The 12,661-nt window shown below is 39.3% G+C and overlaps 1 protein-coding gene across 2 annotated transcripts in view; it reads left to right on the forward strand.

The window, feature by feature from the left end:
• The window catches only part of TMEM183A (transmembrane protein 183A), a 562,721-nt gene extending 550,500 nt beyond the window's left edge, over positions 1 to 12,221 (forward strand). For both annotated transcript variants that reach the window (XM_044070205.1, XM_044070204.1), the window contains exon 8: positions 7,868 to 12,221. In XM_044070205.1, the coding sequence (XP_043926140.1) occupies positions 7,868 to 8,053 (186 nt within the window). In that variant the 3' untranslated portion in view covers positions 8,054 to 12,221. The remainder of the gene's footprint in view (positions 1 to 7,867) is intronic.
• Positions 12,222 to 12,661: the final 440 nt, after the last annotated feature.

The following is a 12,661-nucleotide window of genomic DNA, read 5'->3' on the forward strand; positions in this document are numbered from 1 at the left end:
GAACACAGCGTAAGGGAGATGTGGGTGCTGCTGCTAGCCGTTCAGACCTTTTATCTTCTCTTCCTCCCAGGACCTTTTAAAAACAGTTCACAGACAATATGACAGTCCTATGGTATGTAAAAAGCAAGGGGGATCCAAATTCTGCCTACTGTGCAAGCTGGCAGTCCAATATCGGGTGACTCTTTAGGTGGTGTATATTCCATCCAACCAGAATTGTTACAGATACCTTGAGCAAGTCTCTAACACAACCCACGAATGGATGCTTCAAAAGGATGTGTTTATGGACATTGTCCACTAGTGGGGTATACCTCAAGTAGATCTTTTTCCTCCCCATTAATATGCACCTTCCACAATTTTGTACCAGAGTCCCACACCCTCTGGTCTGGAAGTTGGGCGCCCTTTCGTTCTCTTTGAAGGGGATGTTTCTGTATGCTTTTTCCCCCCTTCCTTTCATTCCGAAGGTCCTGTTCAAAGTTCAGCAGGAGAAACCAAAAATCTTATTGGTGACTCTTTTTCTGTCCAAGACAGCTTTGGTTCCCTCTTTTCCTGCATTTAGCCAAGGGCATTCAGCGCAATTTACCTCACATGGTGGACCTTTTCACACAAGACACACACTCATCCATCTCCACTTGTCTATCCTCCAGTTGACTTTGTGCAGGTGATAGTCTCTCACGAAACCAGGATCGACTATCAGTGGAAGTCCCCTTAGTTCTATCCTATTTGTATACATTGCTCAATGCTGGCTTGGCCTCTCTTCAGTAAAGGCCCATAATGTCAGCTATTTCTGCCCGTCTGCCTCTATCCCCACCTGTAGCTAGCAATTTTGAGGCTAAACCATTTCTTAAAGGTGTCCACATAAGACCTCCCACGAAATCTATCCCTTTTATCTGGGATCTTAATTTTTGTACTTGAAAAGCTGACTGTTAGTCATTTCGATCCAACTTCATCAGTGTCCCGTCAGCATTGCTCCTGGAAAAATGTACTATTTCTAGCTTTAACTTCAGCCAGATGTGTGTCTGAGCTCCAGGCCCTAATGGCCTCTCCTCCCATTTTGGTTTTCCATAAATACAGGGTGTTCTTGCGTACCAACCCTTTTTTTATGTCCAAAGTAGTCAAATTGCCACTCACCCGATCCATTCATTTGCCTACCTTCTTTCCTTCTCCACAAAATTCCAGTGAGAAGGTGTTGCACACCCTTGATGTGCATAGGCAGCTTAGGTTTTTATTTAGACACGATCAAATCTATTTGGAAATCCGACCAGCTTTTTGTCTGCTATCATCCCAGGGCTCTGGGAGTGCCCGTTTCCAAGCAGACTATTTCTCCTTGGATTTCTAAGGCTATTTCGTTCTGTTATGTGAAGCATGGTAAGACCTTTGCTTCTTCTGTAAATGTCCATTCCACTAGGGCTGTAGCTTCATTGGGTGCTTTCTTCAAGGGATTAGACACTAGTTCTGTTCTTGAAGCGGCTGAGTGGACTTCTGTGCATACCTTCACCAAACCTTACAACTTGGATGGCATTTCTAAGTCTAGGGCAGGGTTTGCCAGAGCCATACTCCATGGCTCTCTGGAGCACTCAGCTGCTTCTTCCACAACCCATTCCTCATGAGCTTTTGTACTCTCTATCATGTTAAGAATACTGCAACAGAGAAGTGGACATCTATTGTTATGGTAAGATCTCCACAGTTATTCTTTTTTCTAGCAAGATTTCATATGAGAATTCTTCAGTGGATGCTTGCAACACAGTGGTCATTTGCAACACGTCAGCCCAAATAAGCATTCAGACATGCAAAAAATACCTTTGGTGGTGGGTTCAAACAAATCAGGTTCTATAAGGCCACCCTTTCATTCTCCCTCAGCTCAAGGCTATAGTGACCACGGACGCTTCTGAGATTGGTGGGGGGGGCACTTTCTGGGGAAGACAGTCCAAGGCAGTTGGTCATGCGAAGAGAGCAGTGCACTTCAATGTCCTGGAAATGAGAGCGGTGCTAGCTTTGCAAGCTTTCCAAGACTCCCTTTTGGGACAGTTGCAGTTCAAACAGAGACAATCTCAGTAGTCTTACCCCTTGTGTCGAGAAGCCCTCAGAGTGTTCCAATAGGTGATCTCTTCTAATCACTTTCTTATAGCAACACACATTCTGGGAAAACCCAACGTGTTGGCAGACAAATTGAGAAGGCCCATTCTACTACCTCACGAGTGGTCTGTCAACATGAAAGTGACAGAAATGATTTTGTGTCAGTGGGCGAGCCTTGCTATGATCATTTTGCTTCAGACCTAAACAACAAGTGCAGCAGCAGCTTTGCCCTGAGCCCCCCCCCCGGGGAAATTACCGAGGGACCTCTACTTAATGATTGCCCCCCCCCCCCGCCCCACCCGGTCTCCTCTCTGCTTACCCCCAACTCCCCTAATTCGCAAACTTCTGCAGAAAGCTCCCTGGTTGAAGAGCAAAGTCATCCTCAATGCACTTCTGGCCTCAACAGATTTGGTTCCCATTCCTTTGGCCTCATCTAATTTCTCCATCTTGAAATTTAAAGGTGAATATATGTTGCATTTATTGAATGTCCACAGACAATTTTGGTTTTACTTACATAGAACAAAAGAAATTAGGAAGACAAATCAATTGTTTATCTTCTTTGCAGATTCTAATTTGGGCAGATCAGTTGCAGAGGTGACTTCAGCCAGATGGCTGACTGATTGAATATCCATTTGTCTACAACAAATTGGGTATGTCCTTAAAAAAACTTTAAGAGCCCATTCAAATGGGTTCATGACAATTTCTTCATTGTTTCTCTCTAGGGCTTCCATGGATGACGTATGTGCAGCTGGAACTTGGGTCATTCCTCGTACTTTTATTACTCATTATAGGCTGGATTTGGTCTTGAGGGGAAGAGCAGCCTGTGGCTCAACTGTGCTCAGGATTATCCTTCCTTAGAGTCCACATGGGAATTTGTGGAGCTGGGGATTTTATCCCAAAAGCTGAGGGTAGAATGAAAATTGACAACATCAGATAAAAAGGTTATGTACTTTCTGTAATGTGCCATCTGTGTTGTCCTTTTTCATTCTTCCTCAGCTTCCTACCCACCAATCCCCTAGCCTTTTTCTCAGTTGACTTCTTGAAGAACGAGAGCTTATGAGGATACCACTGTCCCTCATGTTGAACTCCATATATGATTTCTTCTGTCAGTAATATTATATTAGTACATCCTACTGTGTAGGTAAATCAGCAAACAAGATTTGAGATATGTTAGGGGTTGGTGCATTGTAGGTAAGGGAGGAGCTTGAGATATATTTGGTGATCACAAGCTAAAGTAACGTCTGAGTTGGATCAGAGGACAGGATCCAAACCCAAGAGTTGAGGAAGAATGAAAATGGACAACACAGATGGAACACTATGGCAAGTACATTAACTTTTTTTTCTGCTTTACTACATTTAAAACTCTCACCATAAAAAGTTGAACATTCTCAACTTATCAAGACTGAAGTGTGCTGTTTGCACCTTAACGTTGCTTATTTTAATTACTACAATTACCTGCTGATGTCTGTGCCTGCAACTATAAGAATTGCTTGTAATCTTGGTTGATTCTTTTTTGTCAAAAAGAAGCAGTGGCTGTTCTTCACCATAGTGTGCAGGTACAAGTTGACTAACCACAATGCTACTTCTGTGCTGACTGGAAGGTTCGCTTTATCTGCGTTTGTATGGTGATGAGGCGTGGTCTCTTGTATGGTTTCATTCCAGAACAAATCTAAGCAGTTCAGAAGGTCTCTAAGAACCACACTCCAAAGACACCCGAAAAGATATAAATACACCTTTTAGTTTCACATAAACACTCAGATAAATACATTTTCGTCCACAGACTTCATCAGATGAATTAAACAGAGCAGACAGAGTGCAGGATTTTGAACCATCGTAGGGGTGACAAAAATATTAGGGTTATGAAACCCGATAAATGTGGAGGGACTGTTCTAATGAACATTGAGTTATGAAGGCAAAATGTTGGAAATCCTTGGGGACACCAACACTTACACCAGAGCGTCTAAGAATGAAATTAATGTTGCCTTTAGGAAAATAGATCTTCCCTTAATGACATGCTTGTGGAGGGGCTTATAGATTTAAGTACCTTTAAATATCTGGCTGTACCAAAACCCAGGATCCCAAACCATTTTCAGTATCCCAAAGATTCATAAGGACCAACTAGATCCCCTATTTAGGCCCATTGTAGCTGCAGAGGATTCAAAAACAGCACCACTGACAAAGTATTTGGATAGCAAGCTTAAAACGTTATGGGGTACTGAAACTGTTATACTTAAAGATTCTTGGGAATTTCTTAAAGACATTGACATCAGTAGGTCTTTTGAGTCAGTTATTTTTGTAACTATAGACAAAGATTTATTTTCTGTTCTACCCCACTCTGTTGGTATTGAGTGGTTGAAAGCAGCATTGGCAGATAAGGTTTCCATTCCAGCTGACAACCTGCATGTGTTATTACACATATTAGAGTTGGTACTAAATAATTTCATTTACTTTTGTGGTGAGTTTTTCCATCAAATTAAGGGTGTGGCCATGGGCGCAAATTGTGCCTCATCTATGCCAACATTGTTTTGGCATGGTGGGAGAAAAAATTTATTCTGGATTCTGAGTTCAGGGGTTGTTGGTCACACTATAGAAGATTTTTGGATGACATTTGTCTTTTCTGGATAGATACAGAAAGCAGATTGTCAGAATTTCTTGAATGTATTGAAACTACTACCAACTTTCTGCATTTCACTAGTTCCATCAACCATGATAGGATGAACTTCTTGGATGTAACAATAAAAAGGGTTCCTACAGGAATAAAATCTAAGGTTATCCGCAAAGAAATCTTTACAAACTCATATTTACATTTTCATAGTGTCCACTCTTACTTTCAGAAAAAGAACATTTTTACAGGACAACTCATCAGGGCAAGTAGGATGACATCCCTGGATTTGGATTTTGACAGTGAGGTGGGGTTTTTTAGAGAAGTTATTTAGGGACAGAGGCTATCCACTTTCACTACTGAAAGAGATTAATACTGATATAAAGTATTTAAGGAAGACAAAATGTGGTCCCCTTCTTGGCACTGGGTTCACATCAAGTTTGAATAACACAAAAAATACCTGTAATGACCATTATGCCCCAAGGAAAGCACTTGTTACAGAGTTCAACCAAGATTCTAAGTTGGTGGCTGAAATTATTAGGAAGGAATGGGACAGGTTTAAGGTACTTAGTGACCTGCCCCATTTTGAAAAATACCCTATGAAAATTACCTATAAAAGAAAAAATTTGAAAGAACTTTTTGAGGGGGTCAAAGCACCCACCAAGGGGAATCTCAAAAGAACAGGCACTCATACCTCTCAAGTGTACCTCATTATGAGGAACGTACTTCATTTGGGGTCTTAAAAAGTTCATGTTCCTCGAAGTTCCTCAAAGTTCCACATTGAAAGACTCTGTCACACATTCAGTGTTAGGAATTTTTTTAAGTGAAATCCATTGTAAATAGAAATGAGTCATATTAATTCATTAAACAATCTTCTTTATAAGTAAAACCAGCATATTTTAACCATCCTATGACCTTACTAGTTGAAGTTGTTAGTAAGCCATTAGTATGTGTTCCACATTTTGCCCATTTGCTCCACATTATGAGGGCTAGTGTTCCTCATTTTGGAGCTGGAAGGTTGAGAACTATGCAGGCACTTTTAAATGTGGTGCCTGCTCACAATGTTCTTATCTTTTGAACTCTGGCTCTGTAAACTTGGAGTGCAGGAGAAGAGAAGTACACAGACAGGTTTTCTCAAATTGTAACAGTACTGGGGTGTTTATCTAATTACACGTGTTGCCTTCCCACCCTTCTATGTAGGCAAAACTGAGCGGAAGCTCAAAAGGCATATATACGAACACATGTACGATATTAGGACTAATAATGAAAGGAATGCTTGCACAAACACACATTATCATGTAGCGATGCAAAATTTCTATTTTTTGTTCTTGAGAAAGTCTCTGATGATGTCCGGGGTGGTCCTTGGGGAAACCCGCTTAGAATATAGAGAGTTGTTCTGGCAGGTTTCCCTGGATGCTAGTAGACCCCCGGACTTAATGGGAATATTTCCATTGCCCCCCTTTTGAAATTACAGGCAGCAAAATTATAATATAGAATAATATGGAAGTTTTTTCTTGCCTTTTTCTCATACCAAAAGATTTTTGTGTGTTTTTATGTACATCACATATCAAAATATAACTGTTGTTAGAGGTCTAAATTATCCTATGCACAAGGGACATTGGGCTTTTAAATTACTTTGTAAGTGTAGTTTACGTTTTGGTCACCAGATGGAGACAATCCTGTATTTTGTGAGCCTCTTTTGAACTGTTTTTTAAAACTGTATTTTCTGATATACATTTTTATTGGTCTTTTTCCAACAGTTTTTGTAATTCTATTTCAATTCAAGAGTAGTCTTTTGACTAAAGGATTTTAGATGTTGCATACAATTCGGTGTTGATGTTACAGACTGTGTTTAGAAGTGGTTCTTAGCTATAGTGTTTTGAGTAAATAATGACAGAGTTCTATGAATATTCATGACTTCAGTTGATGTTGATTGGTGAATTCAAAAACTAATCACTAGTATAAGAGGGCTGTTTTTCTGTTTAATTCATCTGATGAAGTCTGTGGACGAAAACGTATTTATCTCAGCGTTTGTGAAAAAAGGTGTATTTCTATCTTTTCGGGCGTCTTTGGAGTGTGGTTCTTCGAGGCATTCTGAACTGCTTAGATTTTGTTCTGGTTTAAGTGTTGAAGGCTGCTTCCCTACTTTTTTTTTGGTTTCATTCCACACTGAGAACATTTTCAATGGTACTTCACAAGTTAAAGTTGCCTGATTTCATTTTTCTGTAACTGCTAAAAATGGACTGTGATATTGACTGCCTCTTATAAAAAGTTAACTGTTTTATGTTCAACTTTCATTGGAGGACCCTTTTTCTTTGCAATATTGCATTTATACGTACATTTGGTGGTAATGCTAGACCATGGGGGTACTAGGTATGGTATTGCTCTCATTTCACAGAGCAAGATTGGTTGAGGCATTAGCTTGTAAAATGCCACAAGTCTTTAAGGTTTCTGGTTAGTTGAGGCAGATTGTGTTTGGTATTGCTGTAACTCATTCACTCCAGTGGAACTCAAGAAGTTTGCACTGTAACTTCCAATGGGCAGAGCCTAAGCTTTTTGGCAAAATCAAGTTATGTACTCACATTTGCAAACAAATGTTCATATCTCTAGAACCATAGGGTTTATGAAAGAAGTATAAATGGCAAACCCTTCAGCACAAACTATTTTTATAGTGGTAGTAGTCTTTAGATTTCAGGTCTTAAAGCAAAACTTTTAAGTCACAGTAAACACAGTAACTTTTACATTTGTAATATTTTGTAAACAACTTACAATATCTCAGCAGCCACTCAAGTTCCACACATACTGTCAGCAGCATTTTATTCATCTAGCTGACAGCTTTCAAATGAGGCTGAGAAGTTCTGTCTGTGTTACTTGGTTGTTGAGACATTCAGAAAAATGTGAAAATTGTATCTAAATTAATATAATAAAAAAACAATAGTTAATGTCTATCTTCACTAGACAGAGGTCAAATATTAATGCAGTTGAGTTTGCCATTGTGTAAGCTTTAAGACCTTGTACATGACATGGTTTTGGAATTATTGATGTAAATACACAAGCAGTATTTGTTACCTAGAAGCATCAGTAGGAGTTAACTGCAGATGTATCTAGAGGTGTGTCTCGGATGTAATGAGTTAAATGTTTAGTATGGTTTTGTGTTTGTTGTAAACTTCTGTTTTCTGTTATTCTTCACAGTTTACGATCAGTGTGAGTACAGACATGCGTCATCACAGAGTCAGACTGGTATTCCAGGACTGTCCTGTATGGAATGGAAGAAAGCCCAAAAGCGAGCAAGGCCTCCAGATCGTATTGGACCCTGTTCATAGCGTGCGTGTCATGGATTGGTGGCATCCACAGTACCCCTTTTCTAGCAGTGCATAACCAGTACTGTTAAAATGTCTCCTCTCATATTGGTGGTCTACTTTCTGTAGCCCAATTCTTGTCCAGAGTACTCTCCAGCTTCCATTTTGAAGCTGAGCTGCAAGTAGCATTTAGTCGAGGTAAAACATGGAGACGTTTTTGAATGGGCAGTTTTTTGGAGATTGTCTTCAGTATATGTTATGAAAACCTTGAAAACCTTGGGTGCTGCAAACTTGATTTCGTCTTTTTTTTTTTTTTTTTTTTTTTTTCTTGCTTCTTAAAAGTTTATTTTTCCAGCCTTGTTTAGAAGGATTTGTATCTGCAGAACAGCAACTTTATTAAACCACAACAATTAGCAGGTGACAAGCAATCTTAAAGTCATTCAGAGGACTTGTGTTGCATTTGATGCATTCTGAGTCGGTGATGGAGATAGGGCAATAAAACAGTTTTTTATGTATTTTTACAACTGTCCATTTAAGTTAATGCAGGTATTTACTTCGAGGAGATAATTTAATAGGTATTTTTTATTAAAAAAAAAAATGAAATAGTAAAATGTCTTAGTTGTGTTCTGCTTTCTGACCAGTAGGTGGCTCCATATTAATACACTTCAGCAGTCATTTATAATTTTGGAATAGACAAGTTTTAACCCTGTTGTGTCAACTCAAGACAAAATGAAGTTTAGTTGATCTTGCGTGTATTTATAGAAAGTACAGAAAATTTCCCATTTGGAGCTCTGTGAAAATTATTCAAAATTATACAGCTGTCACATTAAGTAGTGCAAAAGATCAAACCTAAAGTTACCTTCCTGTTAACTAAGAATTTGGTTGTATGTATGGTTGTGGAAGATGTAGATTAGAGCCCATTTTATTTGCTCACCACATTTTTAATTTGCAACATATGCTTTGCAACCAACAGAATTGGTTTGGTCAGCGTTAGATGTAAATTGAAAATGACATGCCAAAGCTCATTATTTTTGTATCAGGTTCTCATGGCATAATATTGCACAGCATCTTCATCAACCCTGTTTGCTGGGAGCCTGGTCTTTTGGTACAGAGGGATGAAGCTCTGACCATGGCCCAAGTGACCTGTGGTAGATTAGTAGCATGGATGCATAAGGCGTCAGGTGGGAGACGATGGGCTTAAGTGGCTAACAAGGTTTCACCCATTCTGAGGTAAGGAATCAGTCTGTTTGGCCTGCTCCGTGTGTGATACTTAGGGTAGGTGATTACCCACGAAAGAGGCAAGATAAGTTCACACTGATATATACATCTGAGCTAGTGGTTGTAGATGTGTGTGTGTGTGTGTGTGTGTGTGTGTGTGTGTGTGTGTGTGTGTGTGTGTGTGTGTGTGTTTATGCACGTCTCTCTCTTTTATGCAGGCAGTTGTCATGAGTTTGTGAGTACATGGTGGTAGGAAAGAATAAGCTGTTCTACAGGACCAGCAGGCTGGCCAACTCCCCACCACCTTAGTCTCACTGCAGGGGAATAGGTGGGCTGTTTGGCTTTCTGGGTGGGAATGGGTGGCTGTGTGGCTGTTGCCTAGTTTAAATGCCTGGCTTCTGACCTTACAGAACAAGAAGTCTGAGTGCAAGTAGGGATGCTGTTAGGGGCAGAGTCTTGTGTAGGGGAGACTACTATCGTGGGAAGAGTCATTCAGATAGTTTGGGAATGTTAATTTGAAGTGAGCTCCTAATGTCAGTGACCTGTAAATTGCTAAAGGTCATTGAACTCATTACTGATGTCCAGATTGCCAAATAATATGCAGTTTATATGTATAGAAGTCCTTTGTTGATTTTTTGCCAAGAGTGGGCTGTGTTGCTTGATAGTAAACCTTTCTTCACTGAAGGTAAAGGTTATAACCGCCTATTACTGTCTTTTAGACCTGGATCCTAATCTGTCCCAAGGAGCAGTACAAAAACTCCTTCCTCATCTGTCAGCTGCACAATCTGAGGATGTGTAGGGCTGAAGTAGGAAAAAGGTTGATAGAGCAGTTCTGCTCTTTTTTTTTTTTGTGCTGAGAATTGTTCCAGTATACTCCTCGCACTGTTTGTCGGATTAGTAAATTATGAATACTGGATTTTCATTTTGAATTGAGATTAGATGAAAAAGTTTAATCACCTAAGCTTTCTTTATTCTTTGCTTCAGATATTGAGCTTGTGTGTAGGTGTCATTAGTGAAGCACATTTCTGACTGCCACGTCTGTATCAGCTTTTCTGTTGATTTGATTTATAAACATCATTCTCAGCTTAATTGCATTTTAGAAATGCGTGAACTCTGCAGGAGATCTCTGGTATTTGTGTGTATAGATCTTTGTTAATTATTTCTTTCATATTTTTGAACTCTGATTGAATGTTTTTAAATTTTAATTGAATTAAGTATGTTTTATGAAATTATTTTTCAAGAACGCATCCCGGTGAATGGCCAGTAGAATTGCATATAAGATGATGATTTCTCACCGTGTCAGTCTGTACTGAAAGTTTATCACCTTGTGGATATTTGTTCAGGTGTCTCCTGTATTGTTTGGGTATTCAACCCCATATAGCAGTAAGTAGTCCATAGTAGATTATTTTTTCTTCTGGCAAGTATTCTGTCTTCAGAGTTCCCAGCTACATTTGGCAGAACCCTGTTAGGAAAGTTTTCCCTCAGAAAACCTAACATTTGATTAACTATTTGTGGGTAATTTATAAATGTCTACACGTGAACCAGAATATGCAAGTTCCTTTGGTCTCCACCTTCAGAATGCCCATTTATGAGCACATCTTTCACTCAGTATGTCCAGGCTCTAGAATGATTGAGTCGAAGTCTGAGATTGTGTGCTTTGGTCAGTGTAAACTGAACACACCTGTGGGCAAGCAGACTGGATATGTAATAGATTGCAACTACTCTGACTTTGTACATTTTCATATCCCATTAGAACATGGTCTGTCAGGATTGTTTCTGCCTCCCCAGCCTTTCTGAGGGGTGTCGGCCTTGGAAGTATGCAAAGTGGTAGCCTGAGGCTTAGCATACATTTAATAGATGCAATTGCTGTAGCTGTTATTCAGGGGTTTGATACTTGGCCTCCACCCATTCTTTGGTTATGTAGCTTTAATTCTAACCAAGTGACAAATGATTTTAGTGAAGACATAAGTGGGTGAAACTATGGAGTACACTTGTAAGTTATCCAGTAACACTTGAGTGAATCCATGTATATCTCTATTATATTACATTTCCCTCACACTTTCTCCTCCCCCTTTCCCCTCATTTACCTTGTTTTCTATTTGCAGTTAAGACTGTAGTAGACTTGGTGTTAGTCTGGCTATGTTCAGAATGACACCATGCTATGATCAGCAGTGTATTACTGTAATGCTGTTTAGGTGCTTCAATGTAGTCTTGCTGTTTCAGCAATTTTTGTGATAATCCATATTGCAATAACCTTGTGAAGTCACTCTTTTTACATGCCATTGTCACTACTTCTTGATTCTGTTTATATTTATAACATCTCCTTAATTCATATTTTTCCTCTATCTCTGTAATTTGGTAACACTCTGCCTGGTCCTACACTGAAAAATAGTCCTCAACACAGAGACAGTCAAGAGAACAAAGTGTAAAATGAATGTCAGACAAATTCCTTAGAGAGGCTTCCATTTGCCGCCTCCTCTGTTTGTAGCAAAAATAAACTGGCACACTGCTGCTTGGACCATCAAAGGGTGCCAGTTTTTTTTGCAGCTGTCCTTCAGAGTTTTGGCTGTGAGACATGGAGTTGAGTTAACAGCCTGACACCATGACAGTACTGTCTTTCAATCAAGAGTTGCAGTCTGCCATCCAACAAAAGTATATGAAGAGCCACGCATTGCAGGGGTTGAATACCTAAATGAGAATTGGCATCATGAAGATATAAATATATTTGTGCATCTGCCATTATGGTGGATATGTCACACAGTTGTACTTGCTTTGTACAGTACCTTTCCCATTGTGTATACTTTGTGTTCCTGTGCTGTTTAGGAAATTACTGCAGCAGAGGATCTTGAACGAAGTTTGTGTTTAGCAAGCAGGCACCATTTTTTCATTAACTTAAATTGATTACACATTTTATAAATTATGAGTTATTTAAATTGATTTTTTTTCAAAATTTGTATACTAAATACAGTACAGTTTGAATGAATGACTTTCACTTTGAAGGTACTACAGTAATAAACATGTTAAGCAATGCTGTTGGTGTTTTTATCTTCTATGGTAGTATTTGTTGGTTCTAAAAGTATTGGAGCAAGTGTATAAAAGAAAATTTTAATTTCTACACGTTTACATCGGAAAGAACTTGGCAGCAAACTTGCTGTCTTAACAGCTGACTGAGAGAAGGTGTCACCTTGTGAAGTACGTCTTGGATGATGATTTGTAGCACTATTTTGCAGTAGTACCCACTTTTCAACAGAGCTGACAAGTGGTAATCGGGTGAGAATTCGGGGAAATGGAAGAAATGTATTTAGAATGCCTTATTCTAAAGGGGAAGATGTTCTTGGTGAAAATAAAATATAATCTGACGTAATGACTGTTTAAATGCTAGTCAGTGGCTAGCCTTTTAGTAGTGTCAGTAGGCAGTAGAGGGCAAACGTGTGATAGCTTTGCCTTTGTTGCATCGTACTGAACCAAG

This window comes from Protopterus annectens, chromosome 4.part1 (assembly GCF_019279795.1).
Source record: "Protopterus annectens isolate FY-2018-M chromosome 4.part1, PAN1.0, whole genome shotgun sequence".
Lineage (NCBI taxonomy): Eukaryota > Metazoa > Chordata > Ceratodontiformes > Protopteridae > Protopterus > Protopterus annectens.